Source organism: Amphiura filiformis, chromosome 4, assembly GCF_039555335.1.
Source record: "Amphiura filiformis chromosome 4, Afil_fr2py, whole genome shotgun sequence".
Taxonomy (NCBI): Eukaryota; Metazoa; Echinodermata; class Ophiuroidea; order Amphilepidida; family Amphiuridae; genus Amphiura; species Amphiura filiformis.
The window spans coordinates 33,077,893-33,098,846 of NC_092631.1; the positions used below are offsets into that span (position 1 = coordinate 33,077,893).

At 37.4% G+C, this 20,954-nt stretch overlaps 1 protein-coding gene across 1 annotated transcript in view; it reads left to right on the forward strand.

Moving 5' to 3' along the window:
- Positions 1–20,954, forward strand: part of LOC140150130 (uncharacterized) — a 123,843-nt gene that overhangs the window by 16,442 nt on the left and 86,447 nt on the right. The window contains exons 18-39 of the mRNA XM_072172135.1: positions 864–1,082; positions 1,949–2,071; positions 2,590–2,751; positions 7,838–7,939; positions 9,052–9,249; positions 10,083–10,253; positions 11,348–11,588; positions 12,903–13,039; positions 13,524–13,631; positions 14,116–14,223; positions 14,708–14,815; positions 15,004–15,111; positions 15,596–15,703; positions 16,188–16,295; positions 16,780–16,887; positions 17,372–17,479; positions 17,816–17,923; positions 18,554–18,661; positions 18,998–19,105; positions 19,590–19,697; positions 20,182–20,289; positions 20,774–20,881. Coding sequence (XP_072028236.1) covers positions 864–1,082; positions 1,949–2,071; positions 2,590–2,751; positions 7,838–7,939; positions 9,052–9,249; positions 10,083–10,253; positions 11,348–11,588; positions 12,903–13,039; positions 13,524–13,631; positions 14,116–14,223; positions 14,708–14,815; positions 15,004–15,111; positions 15,596–15,703; positions 16,188–16,295; positions 16,780–16,887; positions 17,372–17,479; positions 17,816–17,923; positions 18,554–18,661; positions 18,998–19,105; positions 19,590–19,697; positions 20,182–20,289; positions 20,774–20,881 — 2,865 coding nt within the window. The remainder of the gene's footprint in view (positions 1–863; positions 1,083–1,948; positions 2,072–2,589; positions 2,752–7,837; positions 7,940–9,051; positions 9,250–10,082; positions 10,254–11,347; positions 11,589–12,902; positions 13,040–13,523; positions 13,632–14,115; positions 14,224–14,707; positions 14,816–15,003; positions 15,112–15,595; positions 15,704–16,187; positions 16,296–16,779; positions 16,888–17,371; positions 17,480–17,815; positions 17,924–18,553; positions 18,662–18,997; positions 19,106–19,589; positions 19,698–20,181; positions 20,290–20,773; positions 20,882–20,954) is intronic.

A 20,954-nucleotide genomic window follows, 5' to 3' on the forward strand; every position in this document is an offset into this window, starting at 1 on the left:
AACTCAACTGATTTTAAGCCGGTCGTAGCAGACCTAATTTGCATATTTGCATCCTAATTAGCCTAACAAGGTTTGAAGAATAAGTATGAGTTTACTCAAGTTTCAGAATGAATATCGTTGTTGGGCAGGAAAAACTCCCATGTGCCATTGGCCCTGAACATGTTTAAAACAAAACCTCTTATGTAACCGGTTGGTAGTTTTGTTTTAAACAAGTTCAGGGCCACAAACACATCTAGGTTTTTCCTGCCCAACAACGGTATGTATTGGGCTATCTGCCAGACCGCTGTGGAACATTTAAGAAAAGTCTTCCACAGAGGGAGTGCAATTTTCAAATGAAATTAGCTAGAAGTAATTTGAAACCCTTGCTTCATCTGTGAATGGCTGTAACCTATATGTGTGCGTCCATATCAAAACGATGCGCTTGTCGGCTGCTACATGTGTCTGATTTCACAAAATAGCTAGGATTAAATACCAGACTCATCTCCCAAGTGGATGTCACTTTAAATCATCCCCAAGTCACATGGTTAAGGAATGTTCTCTGTATTCCTGAACCATGTGACTTGGGATGATTTGAAGTGACCTCCACTTCGGAGATGAGTCTGGTATTTATTTGTAGCTGTTATGTGAAATGAGACACATGTAGCAACCGACAAGTGCATCGTTTTGATATGGATGTACACATATCTGCCACAACTGGAGTGAGTATTTCAAATGAAAGTTACCCAATTGTCTGTTCTTTTTGAAACCCATACTCCCTCTGTGGAAGTCTGGATTTCAAATTAATGGAATAGCCCATTGCATGATGATAATTATAACACTAATTGATTGTCTGAAACCAATTTTGTTATACCAATCTATTACAGACCAAACTTGGTGAGATCCGTAGCTGGATGGAGCGTGTGCGTAACGTCGACAGAGGTTTCGCCACGAAGAACGGATTGTTTTATGTGGATTGCGGAGCCATACAAGAAAATGTTGTCCCAGCTCTGATGTCAGCCTTCAAAGATCTGCTCAACTTCACCGCTGGAGAAGCTAGGAAGTTTTCTATGGCATTCATCAATGAGGTCAAAGCTGTTGTAGATGTAAGTGTTGTGTCATCAATAATTAATAGCCTGTGATTAATCAATATGATAATGATTGATGATAGTGGTGGTTGTGATGGGGACAACAACAACAATGATGATGACAGTGAAATAATGAAATTAACCTTATCAGGACCAGAAAAGTAAAAGGTTTTGAAGATGTACAATTTAGTGCAATTTGTAGGATTTGGGGCATTTTGGCAAAAAAGAAGACAAACAAAAGTGAAGGATCATTTAACAATACATTAAAAAGAGAAAACCTGCATAACCTTTTACAATTAAACAACAATATCAATAATAAATTTAAACATAAATTTTGGATTTAATAAATTTTGGATTTATAAAGCGCCTTTCTCCAGATCTTAGAGGACTCAAAGCGCTGTAATTTCGTTGCAATGGTGAATCATCACAATCGGATCGCATCAACTAGGTTGCTGCCGAACGGCGCACACCTATCCGCATTTAGATTGTAACATCCACCAATTATCTGTGCAGCTCCCAAATTCCATTGGGTGAAGGAAGTTTTGATAACCAAACAACTAATCACCGATTTTTTGCGATACAGGAGGAAATAAAATGTATACTTTGTTTCACCTCATACTTGAGCGCTTATTTGATAGTGATATAATTGTTGCGTATTTTGCTGGTTGCAGTATCAAGTCGCACACGCTAACTTCAGCCCACAGAGAATTATACAACACATGCTTGTGGCGTGAAAGCACTGCTAATAATACTACCAACATGAAGTAGTATTGTGCCTATTGTTTTGGGGGTGAAAGTTGCTAGGACTTGTTGTTACCTTATTGATATTTTGTATATAAATGCTTTTAAGCTTTTAAATTAGTATTTTTTCTGTACGTATTTAGGGCATGAAGGAGAAGGATACCAACATGCGAGCCTTTGCAGACTATGCACAGCAGTATAGCACATACAAGAATAAGATGCCGGACTTACAGAAAGAAGTGGAATACATTAAATCTCTATTTGAGGTATGCTTATCTAAGTATGTTGTATAAAGTGATTGATTGATTGATTGATTGATGATTGATTGATTGTTTCATTTATTCATTGATTCATTTGTTTGATTAAATGATTTAATTAAATGATTATTGATTGAGTAGGTAATTTACCTAAATGATTAATTGACAGAGATTTCTTGATTATTGTCAAGGAAAGCGTAAGTAATAATTGGCTGATAGAAATTCCAGGTTTTTGAAATGACGGTACAATGCTAAAAAAACCACTGCTAGAGAAATATGATGAAATAAGACTGTTATACATAAATTTGTTAATGTACCACAATAACCCTTGTTTTAGACCTTTTTACTTCACAAGGGTCCTATTGTAAGTTGCAAGTAATTTCCCAATAGTTTGCAATTTCCTTGCGAATTTTACCATACAGACATGAAAAGTCTAATTGGTAGCCACATTACAAACTTAAGTTATGACATGAATTGATTGATCTCTGTCTCATACATGTACTGATTGATCTCTGTCACATACACAGGTTATCCGTCTCAGTTACCGCTCCCTAAATGTTGAAGAAGAGAAGTGTGAAGAGAAGGTGTGGCAGAGTTGGGAAGCTTTCTTATTACAGCTCCAGGATGCGGCAGAGTTTGTGAACACACAGACACCAATACAGCTGGGAAACTTGCAGGATACATTCCAGGTAAATAAGCTGTGGTGATATACAAGGACCAAAAATTTGCATGGAAAAAATGGCTATACTATGATCCGCTCTTAATAGGCGAGGTTGCGTAAATTTCACCAAAGCGTGTCAGTCAAGCTATACATAAAGCACGGTTTGCGTAGGTGGTGCGCTAAGCTGTTTGTAGGCTATATTATATCAATGCACGATGTTATGAGTCCCGCCGATTATGAGCTGATCAGAGTATAAGTGTATGGGAAAAAAAGTTTTGTGTTGGAAAATGAAAAAATTTGTCAAATTACTTGGGGACAGAAGAACATTCTGCAGAAAATTAGTATTTTGTTATGTTTATGAGAACAGTGATGCAAGACATCCACAATGTTTATTTAATTCTCTCTTTTGTTACATATTTCTTTCTCTGTCATCAGTAGCTTGTTAGTTTGTAATGCATGACTATTGACTAATAAGTAATGTTTTTAGTAATCTTACTATAAATAGGCTAATGTTGTGTGTGTGTGTGTATGTATGTGGTTTCTGTAAAAGGCTCCGTCAGTTTCGATCCACATGTCGCCAAATTCATACGGGAGATCGAGGAATATACGGGAGATTGCCTCGACTTTATTTGGTTGAAATCGGTTAAGAATTGGCTGCAAAAACGGTGAAAATATGGGTAAAACGGGGTTTTTGTTATGAAAATCAGTTACCAACCTGCTGCGTCACTGCAGCTGGCAGGCAGCGCGTCAAGGGCGCTACGAGCTGATGCGCATAATCGCCAATGCGCTGCAGAACGGGCGAAACCACGCGACTTGTGAGCCAGAGACCAGTGGACATGATAATACAGAAAGGAAAAATAAATAAAAATTAAAGGACAAAAAGGTACATGGACGGGTCACGGGATTATGATAAAGATGAACACGTCCGCATACACGCTCTGAGAGGAAGAAAACGGGAAAAATATGTGTGTTGTATAAACAAAATGAAGCGGTAGACCTATACTATAAAGAAAAATGAAATTAAAATGACAAAAGAGGTACGAGTAATTAGGCCAACGGGTTAAATTAACTAAATGAAATGGGAACGAAACAAAGAAGGAAAGAAACTAATCAGGAAATGTAAGAAAAAAAAGAAGCTATAATAATGATAACAGAATTAAATAAAAAACATGGAAACGGGAAAACACAAGCAGCAAATAAAAATGAAGCTAAAAGGAAATGTAACAAATAACAGATTTAGAAATAAATGGGAACGGGTTTAAATAAATAAATAACATGGAAACGAAAAATCAAAATGTATCTTTTCGATGATTCTACCTGTCCAGTAATTCTTCCTGTTATAGTGAACGCTCCCATTTACTCATCTAGCGGGGACCCGCGCGAAGCGCGGTATCCCGCTAGTACAAATAATTCGGTAGATCAACCAATGGTGGCCCGCTTATTTACGGTCCGTTGCTGTGTTGCTATACGCGGATTACGCACAGGTCGTGGCAACTTCCCGACGCCAGCTAATGGTAACAAAACTTCCAGTTTCATCTAAGACGGAAAATATCACATCTCTTAGACGGAACTAACAAATTAATGGCTGAGACAAAGGTGGTTTTAAGTTACGTATTTTGAAAATAAATGGTCCAAGTGATCTAATAATTTTGAAAGTGATATTAGTTTATCCGCTCGTGGTGACTTTCGACGGAGAGTGGGCATTATGCGGCATGGTAACCGCAACGGCTATAATAATAAATCAACTGCATTCGCTTTATGCAAATTATGACTTTCGGAAACTTCTTTTGTGATGACTTTCCAAGATTTTAAATTCAAGGTAGGCCTAGGCATATATACGGTATTGGAAAGTAATTTGAGTTTATTCGTTTGTCATGTTGTGATGAATTTCGATGGGGAGTGTGGGACATTATTAGCAGATTATAGCATGGTATAAACCGCAACCGCTAAATATCCGTGGCGTAGATTTCTTTTTGACATTAGGGGAGGGATGAAAACATTTCTTGAAGTAGGCATATTAATAGTGAATCCGGCATCTTTTGGCAACATTAACAATGGCGTAGATTTCTCTTGACATATCATGGGGGATGGGTCCGTTTAAATCAATTTCTTGCAATAGGCCTACAGTGAAGCCAGCATCTTGGCGACAGAATAGGGTTAATTTATGGCAAGCTAATTAGGCCTACTGGTGAATTATATTGTGCAAAAGTGGAACAAATTCGCACGAAGGCCGCAAAAATTGGCACTTTTTAGTTTGGCCAAAAATGAGGTTAATTTTGTCAGAAACCCACATCTATTATACATGTGTGAACTTGGGGTGATTGTACGGACCATTGACCTTATCAAAACATTGGGGGTACCCACCCCAACACCGGAATTTACGCTATGTTACTCAACCGTAGCCTACTTGATGAAACAGAAACACATATAAAAAAAGAACGAACGAAAGAAATAAAGGAACCCACATACATGCGTGAACATGGAGGTGATTCAGTAGATCATGCCCCTTATCGAAATATTGAGGAATTTATTACTCATCCCGGGATTTATGCCTATGTAAAGAAAGAAGAAGGAAGGAAGGAAAAAAGGAAGGAAAGAGGGAAGGAAAGAGGGAAAGAAAGAGGGAAAGAAAGAGGGAAAGAAAGAAAGAAAGAAAGAAAGAAAGAAAGAAAGAAAGAAAGAAAGAAAGAAAGAAAGAAAGAAAGAAAGAAAGAAAGAAAGAAAGAAAGAAAGAAAGAAAGAAAGAAAGAAAGAAAGAAAGAAAGAAAGAAAGAAAGAAAGAAAGAAAGAAAGAAAGAAAGAAAGAAAGAAAGAAAGAAAGAAAGAAAGAAAGAAAGAAAGAAAGAAAGAAAGAAAGAAAGAAAGAAAGAAAGAAAAAGAAACAACGGGAAAGCAAGAAAGAGAAAGGGAGAGAGAAACGAAAACAAAGAAGAAATAGACAGACAGAAAGAAAGAAAGAAGAGAGAGAGACCCAGCAAACACAAAAATGTTTTTAAAACGCTTTTAAATAAGTTATATTTTGGGTTTTGGTTTAGGTAAAAACGCTTTTAATAACATTAAAATGTCGGGTTATATAAAGGTCATGAAATCGTTTTAAAACGCTTTTGAATGAAAAACACACTACAACAATATTTTTTAAATGTTTTCAAAATGTCATTGTAAACTATTTTTGCAAACATTTTTGCCAAATATTTTGTCAACACTTAAATAACATTATGTTAAAATATTTGCACCCAGCAAACATAGAAATGTTCTTAAAATGTTTTTTACAAAACGTTTTAATAACATTTAAATGTCGGGTTTATAAAGGTCGTGAAAACATTTTAAAAACGTTATTGTAAATATTTTGGGCAAACATTTTTTGCAAAATATTTTTTCAACCCCAAAATAAAATTCTGTTTAGAATGATTTGTACCAAGTTTTCAAAAATGTTTTTGGAATGTTATTAAAACGTTTTATAGCCTTTATATAACCCGACATTTAAATGTTTTCTGTAAAACATTTGAATACCTGAGTGGAAGAAGGGCCCAACTCCATCAAAACTGTTTTTGAGATATTAAGAAAAAACTTAATATTTGGAAAAGTTTTATAGGCAGAATGTTTTCATCTTCAGAGGACCTTTAATACATGAACATACAATATTACACACATTCAACATTATATATAATGTTTCCATGGCAACGGTACAGGTCTTAATATGAGCTGGAGTTGGGCCCTTCTTCCACTAATATACTGCAAGTGCCAGTTCCCTAAGCAGATGTGTTATAAATAGTACATAAATTCGATAATTATCCATTAATAGCACAAGTAGAAGCATGTAATATGTTAGCATTGTAGTGAAAAGCAGGTATCATGGATGAACAAAATTCCTCTTTAACCAAATATTTGTGGAAGAAGGGCCCAACTCCATGGAGTTGGGCCTTTCTTCCATGAAAACCATGGTTAAGCGTACTTGGAAGACTATTTGGAGGGTGGATTTTGGCTCATCTTTCACACACAAGGAAGCACAATCTGCTGGCAATAAAATGCTGGGTCTAACTCATTTTCGTAAAAAATTGGAGTTGGGCCCTTCTTCCACTCAGGTATTCATTTGTGTTTGCTGTGCAGTAAATTACCAACAAATGTTATTTAATGTTATGAAAACGCTTTATACCATTAATGTACCCTTTATATAACCCGACATTTAAACGTTTTCTGACAACCTTTTATAACATTTTGCGAATGATATCGAAAACGTTTTGTGTTTGTTGGGGAGAGAGAAAGAAAGTGAACAAGCAAGAAACAGAAAGAGAAATGGAACGCAGGAAAGAGAGAAAAACTGAAAGAAAAAAGGGAAAGACAAAGAAAAAAATAAGTAAAAAGGGGAAGGAAAGAGGGAAAGAAAGAAAGAAAGAAAGGGAAAGAAAGAAAGAAAGAAAGGGAAAGAAAGAAAGAAAGAAAGAAAGAAAGAAAGAAAGAAAGAAAGAAAGAAAGAAAGAAAGAAAGAAAGAAAGAAAGAAAGAAAGAAAGAAAGAAAGAAAGAAAGAAAGAAAGAAAGAGAAAAAGAAAGAGAAAAAAAAAAAAGAAAGAAAGAAAGAAAGAAAGAAAGAAAGAAAGAAAGAAAGGAAAGCAAGAAAGAAAGTGAGGGAAAGCAATAAAGAAAGGGAGGGAAAGCAAGAAAGAAAGGGAGGGAAAGCAAGAAAGAAAGGGAGGGAAAGCAAGAAAGAAAGGGAGGGAAAGCAAGAAAGAAAGGGAGGGAAAGCAAGAGAGAAAGGGAGGGAAGCAAGAAAGAACGGGAATGCAAGAGAGAAAGAACGGGAAAGCAAGAAAGAAAGAACGGGAAAGCAAGAAAGAAAGAACGGGAAAGCAAGAAAGAAAGAACAGGAAAGTAAGAAAGAAAGAACGTCGTTTGCAAAGTAGAGGCAACAAATGGTAGGCCTACCACATCACTAACCGCGTAATAATTGAGCTGTTAAAAGCGATACCAATTGACATGATTACCATTTCCATCGCTTATACTAACCGATCCGTTTACTAACCGCTCCCATTTACTCATCTAGCGGGGGCCCGCGCGAAGCGCGGGTACCCGCTAGTGTATGACTAATGACAAATATTTAATGTTTTTGTGATAATAGAAATTGAAGAAAGATGCTGAGAGAATATCCACTGCTGCTACTAGTGGGTCATTTTTGGATCCAAGTGAGAACCCTACTATGCTACTTACAACCATCAAACAGGTATGGTCAACTAGATAATAATTGTGTACATCCATATCAAAACGATGCACTTGTCGGCTGCTACATGTGTCTCATTTCACATAATAGCTAAGAATAAATACCAGACTCATCTCCGAAGTGGAGGTTACTTCAAATGGTTTAGGAATACAGAAAATATTTCTTATACAATTTGACTTGGGGATGATTTGAAGTGACTTACACTTGATATGAGTCTGGTATTTATTTCTAGCTATTTTGTGAAATGAGACACATGTAGCAGCCAACAAGTGCATCGTTTTGATATGGATGTACACAATTATATATTTGGGGTTGTCGAGCTATGATGACCTGCCAGTGATTCCTCTGCTACCTTAATGAGAGAGAAAAAAAGTAAAATTTAATATGTTGTGTGGGCTTTTACTTGGTTTCTCTCATTTGTATGATTGGAAAAATGTACAAATAATGGACACAAAGTACACAAAAATATTGTTCTTTAATTAATTAGAAAATCTTTTTGCCAATATTTTTTCACATAAAATATTTTTACTTTGAAATAGTGTGGTGTATGAAAATGATAAATGTCAGCATCTCAGTATGCATGCATCAATTTGTCTAAGTTTTCCATTAACAAGTAATATACAGTGTTCAGGGTTAACTTTAATGCACAAATCACACATATTTGCACATTCACACACTTTCCGTAACCCTTCAAATGCAAAGTGAAAATCCCATCGTGTACAAAATCTTGTAAACCTACTCATTCAGATATTCAATGAGTTGACATAGAAAACCCCGCTATTTTCATCTGGTAGTGCGAGATGTCAAAAATATACCCTTCTTATTATGCGAATGAATCATGGGATTATTGGGGGGATGAGATGAAAGTAATATATAGTATTTACTTGTGAAAATATTCAGTCTGAAACGTCTGAGTAACCAATCAAAATACAGCCTTAGATCTTTCAGCAATTTTAAGCTTTATCCCCTTCAGTACTACTGACCATTCTTACCATATCTCTGATTGGCTCAATACATGATACAGCCCCCTTTGTAACCAATCAAAGCAGTTCTTAGAGGCCAATAATTTGGTCGGCAGTTGGAATTAACATACAATACTTATTTGTTCCCTACAGTATTTTGACCAGTTCTACACAGTGCAGTCTCAAATGATGGAATGTAGTAAATACAAAGAAAAGATCACAGGGCAGCCTTATGATACCTCTAGACTGGCAGAGATGCTGCAGAAGATGAAAGTCAGAGCAGAGCTATGGAAATATGTGGAAGTGTCATCACATGCCATCAAAGACTGGAAAAATAGACTGTTTAAAAAGGTACACAGGAGAAATTTAATAAATTGCTTTATTGTGTAGAAAAACTGAATTGGTATTTGCCGATCACACGGTCATCTCTAAACGAGGTTATACTCCCAAAGTGCGTGCTGTGTGCGCGTATACCTGTCAAACGCATTCTTTAATTATCGCGTACATGTTGCAAAGCCTCCTGACGCATTACTAGAAAAGTGCAAGAAACAAAAATACACATTTTGCGCATGCATTTGCAGGGAGAACCTTGTTTTAGTAGCAAGATGGCGGATCAGCGCAAAGGACGAATAGCTGATCAGACTTCCATAACTGCAGATGATCTGTTGATGATCTGCATCTGATTCCATGCTTATTTGCCTTTGCAGGTTTTCTATGGGTTCTTGAGTTTTCCCTCCAGCTTTCTATGAACTGACCTCTTTCCGTAGGCCTTAATTAATCCTGTCCCCTCTTATCCAGTTTTCCTTGATGTGCTATAGCTACATGAAATTGCACTTCATAAAAGCACCTTGAGATTCATGTGATGGATGGTTCATTGAATGTTATTTATTTTTACTATGCATTAACCAGAGGCATTATGTGTCGTGGTTGTCTGTCCGTCAGTCCATCTGTCCAACCTTGTGAGCGGTTTTTTGACACCAAGGCGTATTATAATAGTGATGTGACATGGTGGAGGGGTGGCAGATGTTGGGGTTGAGAACCACAAAATTTCTAGTTATATCTGTATCTTCCCAGGTCCCTTCTACTGTCGTTTCCTGTGTTGTAACATAAATCTGGGTATGGTGCCACAAATTCCATCTTAATTATACAAACACCTAACAACTGTTTATGGTGTTCATTTTCAGATGAATGTTGACAAAGCTTTAGACAAAGTGACGGAATGGCAGCATGCAGCAGGTCAACTCAAGCAGCTTATACCTCAGGGAGATCAAGTACTCACATACTGGTATAGACTACTGTCTGACTTCAAACAAGACTTGCCACTACTGCTCAAACTATCCAGTGATGCACTCAAGGTAAAAACATTGATGGGTGGGCAGTCAATATGGCTGAATTGCTAAAGAGGTTAAAGGTTAAAAACCACTATACATTGGTTCGGATCAAGTTTGGTAGTAACATATAGGTGCATATTTTGCTGGTCACAGTATTGAATTGCACACATAATGTTAATCTTGCACAGTGTACACCCACTTGTAAAAGGGTGGTTTGTTGACACGTTTGCATTAGGCTGCGATCACATAGAAGTATACGGTATTCGCTATACGAAATACGCTCATTCAATCAGGCTGAGTTCATATAGGAGTATACTATGTGAACTCAGCCTGATCGAATGATCGAACATGCACGATTCCCACTATACTATACTATACACAGGTATACGGCCTTTTCGAATAGTACCCTCTTATGTGCAAAACGTGCACCGTATACCCGAATAGTATACTTCTATGTGATCGCAGCCTAACAACTGCAAAAACGTATTGACATCGCTAGCTAATTGAGGTGAAGCAAAGAATGATAGAGCTGGGTGGTGCATGAAATCAGACGAGGGACTGTTTTCTTTTAGGCCTTCTAAAAAGGTGCTTTAAAACCACTGAAAAATATCAAGCAAAATAGCAAATATATATTTGTGCAACTTTCAGAATGACATGCTGAAATGAAATGTTTTCTATCATTATTTTACAGTTTTGATGAAAATCAAAATCAAAATTCATCCAGTTAACATTGATTTTCTATGTGTAACTCTTATTGAGGTACAAATAATTAAGGGTGGACTGTAATTTGGGGTCTTCATGCTTGGTGCTTTAAAATGATAACTTGGGTCATCATCATATGTTACGAATAGGGTCATGGGGATTCAACCTTCTACTTTTAACTGATAAAAGTATTTTCACTTTTTTTGCACCAGGTATGGATAATTGGGCTTGTTACTAAGAAAAGTTACTTGCAGAACAAGGATTTTTACCTGCCTGACACAATATAATCTTAGCGAGCAAGCTATCTTGCTATCAGCCAGTTTGGCATAATGATCTTGCAATTCTGCCAGTACACCTCTACCTTATATTTTAAACATCATATGAAAATTACTCCATACATTTTATTATCCTCTCAGCCTCGTCACTGGAAAGCGCTATTCGTAAGTCTTGGCCAAGTCTACCAACCAGCCAAGATGCACACAGTCTCTGAACTGATATCCTTCAACCTACGTGAACACAGTCTACAGATTAACAGCATATGTGCCGGTGCTGCTGCAGAGTTTGCCTTGGAGCAATCGTTAATCAGACTGCGTAAACTGTGGGAAGAGAAGGAGTTCAAACTGGCTAAGCATATACCTAATATCAAGCGGAAGAAAGGTGAGACAATTGTATATTTGAGATTCCATCAACAACGTGTGTCACTGGAGCACAACTCGAACGCTCCGTGCCAGAAGTGGGTAAGTGCAATAGTTGCCCTGTGAACATTTGTCAATTTACACACAGTATATTGTACTCATCTACACATGACAACTACACATGGCAGCTATTGCACTTAGCCACTTCTGGCACTGAGCAGTCGAACTACTTCACTGACCTCATTGGGCAGCTATTCAATTTCTTAATATACAACTAATTTTTCATTCTTATTTTGATGTCCAGGTTGAATTATTTCAAATTCTGGGAGTTACATTGCATTAGCATTTTTCCAGACAATGCTGATCAGCATCCAAGTCAATTTATTTATCAAGTCATATCACAATAATATACACATGAGTGTAGCCTAGCCTAATTTTGTTGACTCGCACCTGTGGCAGTGAGTTGATAACTCAAATCCTTATATTACTTATTCCTGCCAATTCTTTTTATTCTGACATTTCTGTCATATATCCAGTTTTCCTGGATTTACTAATGTTGATGTACTGTGAACATTGTGCATACTGGTGACAGCTCTAACAACTGTGTACTACACACCTATACACTAGTTATCAGAAAACCTTGGGTACTTATTGCCGCTATAGCGCATGTACTGCGTAAAAAACACAAGTAGGGTTTTGATTTGCTGATTGAATTTTATCATGATACATTACAGTTTCTGACTGAGAAAAATGGCAGTTGTTTAAATTTTAAGAGCGTCCACAGCGTAAACGCGGTAGTAGGGTTCTGATTGGCTGATTCAATCGTCTGACAATCATAGCAACAGACCGATAATCTATTTGGCCGAATACGCGTCAAAACGTTGGCCGGCGCACACAAAGCTATGTGTATGTTGCTCATTAGCACAGCGCTCACGTCAATCTGAGCAAGGGACTGCCAGTCTTCTCTGAAACCGAGTGTAGTACACCATTTGCTAACCAAGCTGTGTAGCGTCATGTGACCCTCTCCTGTTGATCAAAAACCTGGGAAACAGGTTGTGTCAGCAAGTATCAAAGTTTCCTAATATGCCTGTTTGGTAAAGGATCATGGAAGAAGATGATTTAGAGATACTTTTGGAATAAAAGTTTAGGACTGGTCCAGCTCAATTTATGATCATTGTTGTTATTTTTTTTATGTTACATATTGAGAATAGTAAATATTATAATGATATATAAACACATCAATTCTTTCAAATATTAGATTTACTATTGTTCAAATTACACTTTACTTTCTATTGTGCAGCAAAATTCAAATTTCATTTTGTCTTTCATGTCACAGTACTGCTGCCTCCCGAGAAGCTAAAGAAGGGTGGCAAGAAGCCAAGCCGAGACATAATAGTAGAGCAGACTCATACAACAGATATACCAGATATGTTCATACTGATAGGGGCTGATGAATTACAGTATATATTGGAGGTAAGATCTGGGTTTCTTGTGTTGTGTGTCATAGGAGTAGATTGATAAGAAACCAAGCCATGACATAATAGTAGAGCAGACTCATACAACAGATATACCAGATATGTTCATACTGATAGGGGCTGATGAATTGCAGTATATATTGGAGGTAAGGTCTGGGTTTCTTGTGTTGTGTGTCATAGGAGTAGATTGATAAGAAACCAAGCCGAGACATAATAGTAGAGCAGACTCATACAACAGATATACCAGATATGTTTATACTGATAGGGGCCGATGAATTACAGTATATATTAGAGGTAAGGTCTGGGTTTCTTGTGTTGTGTGTCATAGGAGTAGATTGATAAGAAACCAAGCCATGACATAATAGTAGAGCAGACTCATACAACAGATATACCAGATATGTTCATACTGATAGGGGCTGATGAATTACAGTATATATTAGAGGTAAGGTCTGGGTTTCTTGTGTTGTGTGTCATAGGAGTAGATTGATAAGAAGCCAAGCCGAGACATAATAGTAGAGCAGACTCATACAACAGATATACCAGATATGTTCATACTGATAGGGGCTGATGAATTACAGTATATATTAGAGGTAAGGTCTGGGTTTCTTGTGTTGTGTGTCATAGGAGTAGATTGATAAGAAACCAAGCCATGACATAATAGTAGAGCAGACTCATACAACAGATATACCAGATATGTTCATACTGATAGGGGCTGATGAATTGCAGTATATATTAGAGGTAAGGTCTGGGTTTCTTGTGTTGTGTGTCATAGGAGTAGATTGATAAGAAACCAAGCCGAGACATAATAGTAGAGCAGACTCATACAACAGATATACCAGATATGTTCATACTGATAGGGGCCGATGAATTGCAGTATATATTAGAGGTAAGGTCTGGGTTTCTTGTGTTGTGTGTCATAGGAGTAGATTGATAAGAAACCAAGCCGAGACATAATAGTAGAGCAGACTCATACAACAGATATACCAGATATGTTCATACTGATAGGGGCCGATGAATTACAGTATATATTAGAGGTAAGGTCTGGGTTTCTTGTGTTGTGTGTCATAGGAGTAGATTGATAAGAAACCAAGCCGAGACATAATAGTAGAGCAGACTCATACAACAGATATACCAGATATGTTCATACTGATAGGGGCCGATGAATTACAGTATATATTAGAGGTAAGATCTGGGTTTCTTGTGTTGTGTGTCATAGGAGTAGATTGATAAGAAACCAAGCCGAGACATAATAGTAGAGCAGACTCATACAACAGATATACCAGATATGTTCATACTGATAGGGGCCGATGAATTACAGTATATATTAGAGGTAAGGTCTGGGTTTCTTGTGTTGTGTGTCATAGGAGTAGATTGATAAGAAACCAAGCCGAGACATAATAGTAGAGCAGACTAATACAACAGATATACCAGATATGTTCATACTGATAGGGGCTGATGAATTGCAGTATATATTAGAGGTAAGGTCTGGGTTTCTTGTGTTGTGTGTCATAGGAGTAGATTGATAAGAAACCAAGCCGAGACATAATAGTAGAGCAGACTAATACAACAGATATATCAGATATGTTCATACTGATAGGGGCCGATGAATTGCAGTATATATTAGAGGTAAGGTCTGGGTTTCTTGTGTTGTGTGTCATAGGAGTAGATTGATAAGAAACCAAGCAGGGACATAATAGTAGAGCAGACTCATACAACAGATATACCAGATATGTTCATACTGATAGGGGCTGATGAATTGCAGTATATATTGGAGGTAAGATCTGGGTTTCTTGTGTTGTGTGTCATAGGAGTAGATTGATAAGAAACCAAGCCGAGACATAATAGTAGAGCAGACTCATACAACAGATATATCAGATATGTTCATACTGATAGGGGCCGATGAATTACAGTATATATTAGAGGTAAGATCTGGGTTTCTTGTGTTGTGTGTCATAGGAGTAGATTGATAAGAAACCAAGCCGAGACATAATAGTAGAGCAGACTCATACAACAGATATACCAGATATGTTCATACTGATAGGGGCCGATGAATTGCAGTATATATTGGAGGTAAGATCTGGGTTTCTTGTGTTGTGTGTCATAGGAGTAGATTGATAAGAAACCAAGCAGGGACATAATAGTAGAGCAGACTCATACAACAGATATACCAGATATGTTCATACTGATAGGGGCCGATGAATTACAGTATATATTAGAGGTAAGGTCTGGGTTTCTTGTGTTGTGTGTCATAGGAGTAGATTGATAAGAAACCAAGCCATGACATAATAGTAGAGCAGACTCATACAACAGATATACCAGATATGTTCATACTGATAGGGGCCGATGAATTACAGTATATATTGGAGGTAAGGTCTGGGTTTCTTGTGTTGTGTGTCATAGGAGTAGATTGATAAGAAACCAAGCAGGGACATAATAGTAGAACAGACTCATACAACAGATATACCAGATATGTTCATACTGATAGGGGCCGATGAATTACAGTATATATTGGAGGTAAGATCTGGGTTTCTTGTGTTGTGTGTCATAGGAGTAGATTGATAAGAAACCAAGCTGTGACATAATAGTAGAGCAGACTCATACAACAGATATACCAGATATGTTCATACTGATAGGGGCTGATGAATTACAGTATATATTAGAGGTAAGGTCTGGGTTTCTTGTGTTGTGTGTCATAGGAGTAGATTGATAAGAAACCAAGCCGAGACATAATAGTAGAGCAGACTCATACAACAGATATATCAGATATGTTCATACTGATAGGGGCCGATGAATTGCAGTATATATTAGAGGTAAGGTCTGGGTTTCTTGTGTTGTGTGTCATAGGAGTAGATTGATAAGAAACCAAGCAGGGACATAATAGTAGAGCAGACTCATACAACAGATATACCAGATATGTTCATACTGATAGGGGCCGATGAATTACAGTATATATTAGAGGTAAGGTCTGGGTTTCTTGTGTTGTGTGTCATAGGAGTAGATTGATAAGAAACCAAGCCATGACATAATAGTAGAGCAGACTCATACAACAGATATACCAGATATGTTCATACTGATAGGGGCCGATGAATTACAGTATATATTGGAGGTAAGGTCTGGGTTTCTTGTGTTGTGTGTCATAGGAGTAGATTGATAAGAAACCAAGCAGGGACATAATAGTAGAACAGACTCATACAACAGATATACCAGATATGTTCATACTGATAGGGGCCGATGAATTACAGTATATATTGGAGGTAAGATCTGGGTTTCTTGTGTTGTGTGTCATAGGAGTAGATTGATAAGAAACCAAGCTGTGACATAATAGTAGAGCAGACTCATACAACAGATATACCAGATATGTTCATACTGATAGGGGCTGATGAATTACAGTATATATTAGAGGTAAGGTCTGGGTTTCTTGTGTTGTGTGTCATAGGAGTAGATTGATAAGAAACCAAGCCGAGACATAATAGTAGAGCAGACTCATACAACAGATATATCAGATATGTTTATACTGATAGGGGCCGATGAATTGCAGTATATATTAGAGGTAAGGTCTGGGTTTCTTGTGTTGTGTGTCATAGGAGTAGATTGATAAGAAACCAAGCCGAGACATAATAGTAGAGCAGACTCATACAACAGATATACCAGATATGTTTATACTGATAGGGGCTGATGAATTGCAGTATATATTAGAGGTAAGGTCTGGGTTTCTTGTGTTGTGTGTCATAGGAGTAGATTGATAAGAAACCAAGCCGAGACATAATAGTAGAACAGACTCATACAACAGATATATCAGATATGTTTATACTGATAGGGGCCGATGAATTGCAGTATATATTGGAGGTAAGGTCTGGGTTTCTTGTGTTGTGTGTCATAAGAGTAGATTGATAAGAAACCAAGCCGAGACATAATAGTAGAACAGACTCATACAACAGATATATCAGATATGTTCATACTGATAGGGGCCGATGAATTGCAGTATATATTGGAGGTAAGATCTGGGTTTCTTGTGTTGTGTGTCATAGGAGTAGATTGATAAGAAACCAAGCCGAGACATAATAGTAGAGCAGACTCATACAACAGATATACCAGATATGTTCATACTGATAGGGGCCGATGAATTGCAGTATATATTGGAGGTAAGGTCTGGGTTTCTTGTGTTGTGTGTCATAGGAGTAGATTGATAAGAAACCAAGCCATGACATAATAGTAGAGCAGACTCATACAACAGATATACCAGATATGTTCATACTGATAGGGGCTGATGAATTGCAGTATATATTAGAGGTAAGGTCTGGGTTTCTTGTGTTGTGTGTCATAGGAGTAGATTGATAAGAAACCAAGCTGTGACATAATAGTAGAGCAGACTCATACAACAGATATACCAGATATGTTCATACTGATAGGGGCTGATGAATTACAGTATATATTAGAGGTAAGGTCTGGGTTTCTTGTGTTGTGTGTCATAGGAGTAGATTGATAAGAAACCAAGCAGGGACATAATAGTAGAACAGACTCATACAACAGATATACCAGATATGTTCATACTGATAGGGGCCGATGAATTGCAGTATATATTGGAGGTAAGGTCTGGGTTTCTTGTGTTGTGTGTCATAGGAGTAGATTGATAAGAAACCAAGCCATGACATAATAGTAGAGCAGACTCATACAACAGATATACCAGATATGTTCATACTGATAGGGGCTGATGAATTGCAGTATATATTAGAGGTAAGGTCTGGGTTTCTTGTGTTGTGTGTCATAGGAGTAGATTGATAAGAAACCAAGCTGTGACATAATAGTAGAGCAGACTCATACAACAGATATACCAGATATGTTCATACTGATAGGGGCTGATGAATTACAGTATATATTAGAGGTAAGGTCTGGGTTTCTTGTGTTGTGTGTCATAGGAGTAGATTGATAAGAAACCAAGCAGGGACATAATAGTAGAACAGACTCATACAACAGATATACCAGATATGTTCATACTGATAGGGGCTGATGAGTCAGTATATATTGGAGGTAAGGTCTGGGTTTCTTGTGTTGTGTGTCATAGGAGTAGATTGATAAGAAACCAAGCCATGACATAATAGTAGAGCAGACTCATACAACAGATATACCAGATATGTTCATACTGATAGGGGCTGATGAATTGCAGTATATATTAGAGGTAAGGTCTGGGTTTCTTGTGTTGTGTGTCATAGGAGTAGATTGATAAGAAACCAAGCCATGACATAATAGTAGAGCAGACTCATACAACAGATATACCAGATATGTTCATACTGATAGGGGCCGATGAATTGCAGTATATATTGGAGGTAAGGTCTGGGTTTCTTGTGTTGTGTGTCATAGGAGTAGATTGATAAGAAACCAAGCCATGACATAATAGTAGAGCAGACTCATACAACAGATATACCAGATATGTTCATACTGATAGGGGCTGATGAATTGCAGTATATATTAGAGGTAAGGTCTGGGTTTCTTGTGTTGTGTGTCATAGGAGTAGATTGATAAGAAACCAAGCAGGGACATAATAGTAGAACAGACTCATACAACAGATATACCAGATATGTTCATACTGATAGGGGCCGATGAATTGCAGTATATATTGGAGGTAAGGTCTGGGTTTCTTGTGTTGTGTGTCATAGGAGTAGATTGATAAGAAACCAAGCAGGGACATAATAGTAGAACAGACTCATACAACAGATATACCAGATATGTTCATACTGATAGGGGCCGATGAATTGCAGTATATATTGGAGGTAAGGTCTGGGTTTCTTGTGTTGTGTGTCATAGGAGTAGATTGATAAGAAACCAAGCCATGACATAATAGTAGAGCAGACTCATACAACAGATATACCAGATATGTTCATACTGATAGGGGCTGATGAATTGCAGTATATATTAGAGGTAAGGTCTGGGTTTCTTGTGTTGTGTGTCATAGGAGTAGATTGATAAGAAACCAAGCAGGGACATAATAGTAGAACAGACTCATACAACAGATATACCAGATATGTTCATACTGATAGGGGCTGATGAATTACAGTATATATTAGAGGTAAGGTCTGGGTTTCTTGTGTTGTGTGTCATAGGAGTAGATTGATAAGAAACCAAGCAGGGACATAATAGTAGAACAGACTCATACAACAGATATACCAGATATGTTCATACTGATAGGGGCCGATGAATTGCAGTATATATTGGAGGTAAGGTCTGGGTTTCTTGTGTTGTGTGTCATAGGAGTAGATTGATAAGAAGCCAAGCCGTGACATAATAGTAGAGCAGACTCATACAACAGATATACCAGATATGTTCATACTGATAGGGGCTGATGAATTGCAGTATATATTAGAGGTAAGGTCTGGGTTTCTTGTGTTGTGTGTCATAGGAGTAGATTGATAAGAAACCAAGCAGGGACATAATAGTAGAACAGACTCATACAACAGATATACCAGATATGTTCATACTGATAGGGGCCGATGAATTGCAGTATATATTGGAGGTAAGATCTGGGTTTCTTGTGTTGTGTGTCATAGGAGTAGATTGATAAGAAGCCAAGCCGTGACATAATAGTAGAGCAGACTCATACAACAGATATACCAGATATGTTCATACTGATAGGGGCCGATGAATTGCAGTATATATTGGAGGTAAGATCTGGGTTTCTTGTGTTGTGTGTCATAGGAGTAGATTGATAAGAAACCAAGCCGAGACATAATAGTAGAGCAGACTCATACAACAGATATACCAGATATGTTCATACTGATAGGGGTCGATGAATTGCAGTATATATTGGAGGTAAGGTCTGGGTTTCTTGTGTTGTGTGTCATAGGAGTAGATTGATAAGAAACCAAGCCATGACATAATAGTAGAGCAGACTCATACAACAGATATACCAGATATGTTCATACTGATAGGGGCTGATGAATTGCATTATATATTAGAGGTAAGGTCTGGGTTTCTTGTGTTGTGTGTCATAGGAGTAGATTGATAAGAAACCAAGCTGTGACATAATAGTAGAGCAGACTCATACAACAGATATACCAGATATGTTCATACTGATAGGGGCTGATGAATTGCAGTATATATTAGAGGTAAGGTCTGGGTTTCTTGTGTTGTGTGTCATAGGAGTAGATTGATAAGAAACCAAGCAGGGACATAATAGTAGAGCAGACTCATACAACAGATATACCAGATATGTTCATACTGATAGGGGCCGATGAATTACAGTATATATTAGAGGTAAGGTCTGGGTTTCTTGTGTTGTGTGTCATAGGAGTAGATTGATAAGAAACCAAGCAGGGACATAATAGTAGAACAGACTCATACAACAGATATACCAGATATGTTCATACTGATAGGGGCCGATGAATTGCAGTATATATTGGAGGTAAGATCTGGGTTTCTTGTGTTGTGTGTCATAGGAGTAGATTGATAAGAAACCAAGCTGTGACATAATAGTAGAGCAGACTCATACAACAGATATACCAGATATGTTCATACTGATAGGGGCTGATGAATTGCAGTATATATTGGAGGTAAGGTCTGGGTTTCTTGTGTTGTGTGTCATAGGAGTAGATTGATAAGAAACCAAGCCGAGACATAATAGTAGAGCAGACTCATACAACAGATATATCAGATATGTTCATACTGATAGGGGCCGATGAATTGCAGTATATATTGGAGGTAAGATCTGGGTTTCTTGTGTTGTGTGTCATAGGAGTAGATTGATAAGAAACCAAGCTGTGACATAATAGTAGAGCAGACTCATACAACAGATATACCAGATATGTTCATACTGATAGGGGCTGATGAATTGCAGTATATATTGGAGGTAAGGTCTGGGTTTCTTGTGTTGTGTGTCATAGGAGTAGATTGATAAGAAACCAAGCCGAGACATAATAGTA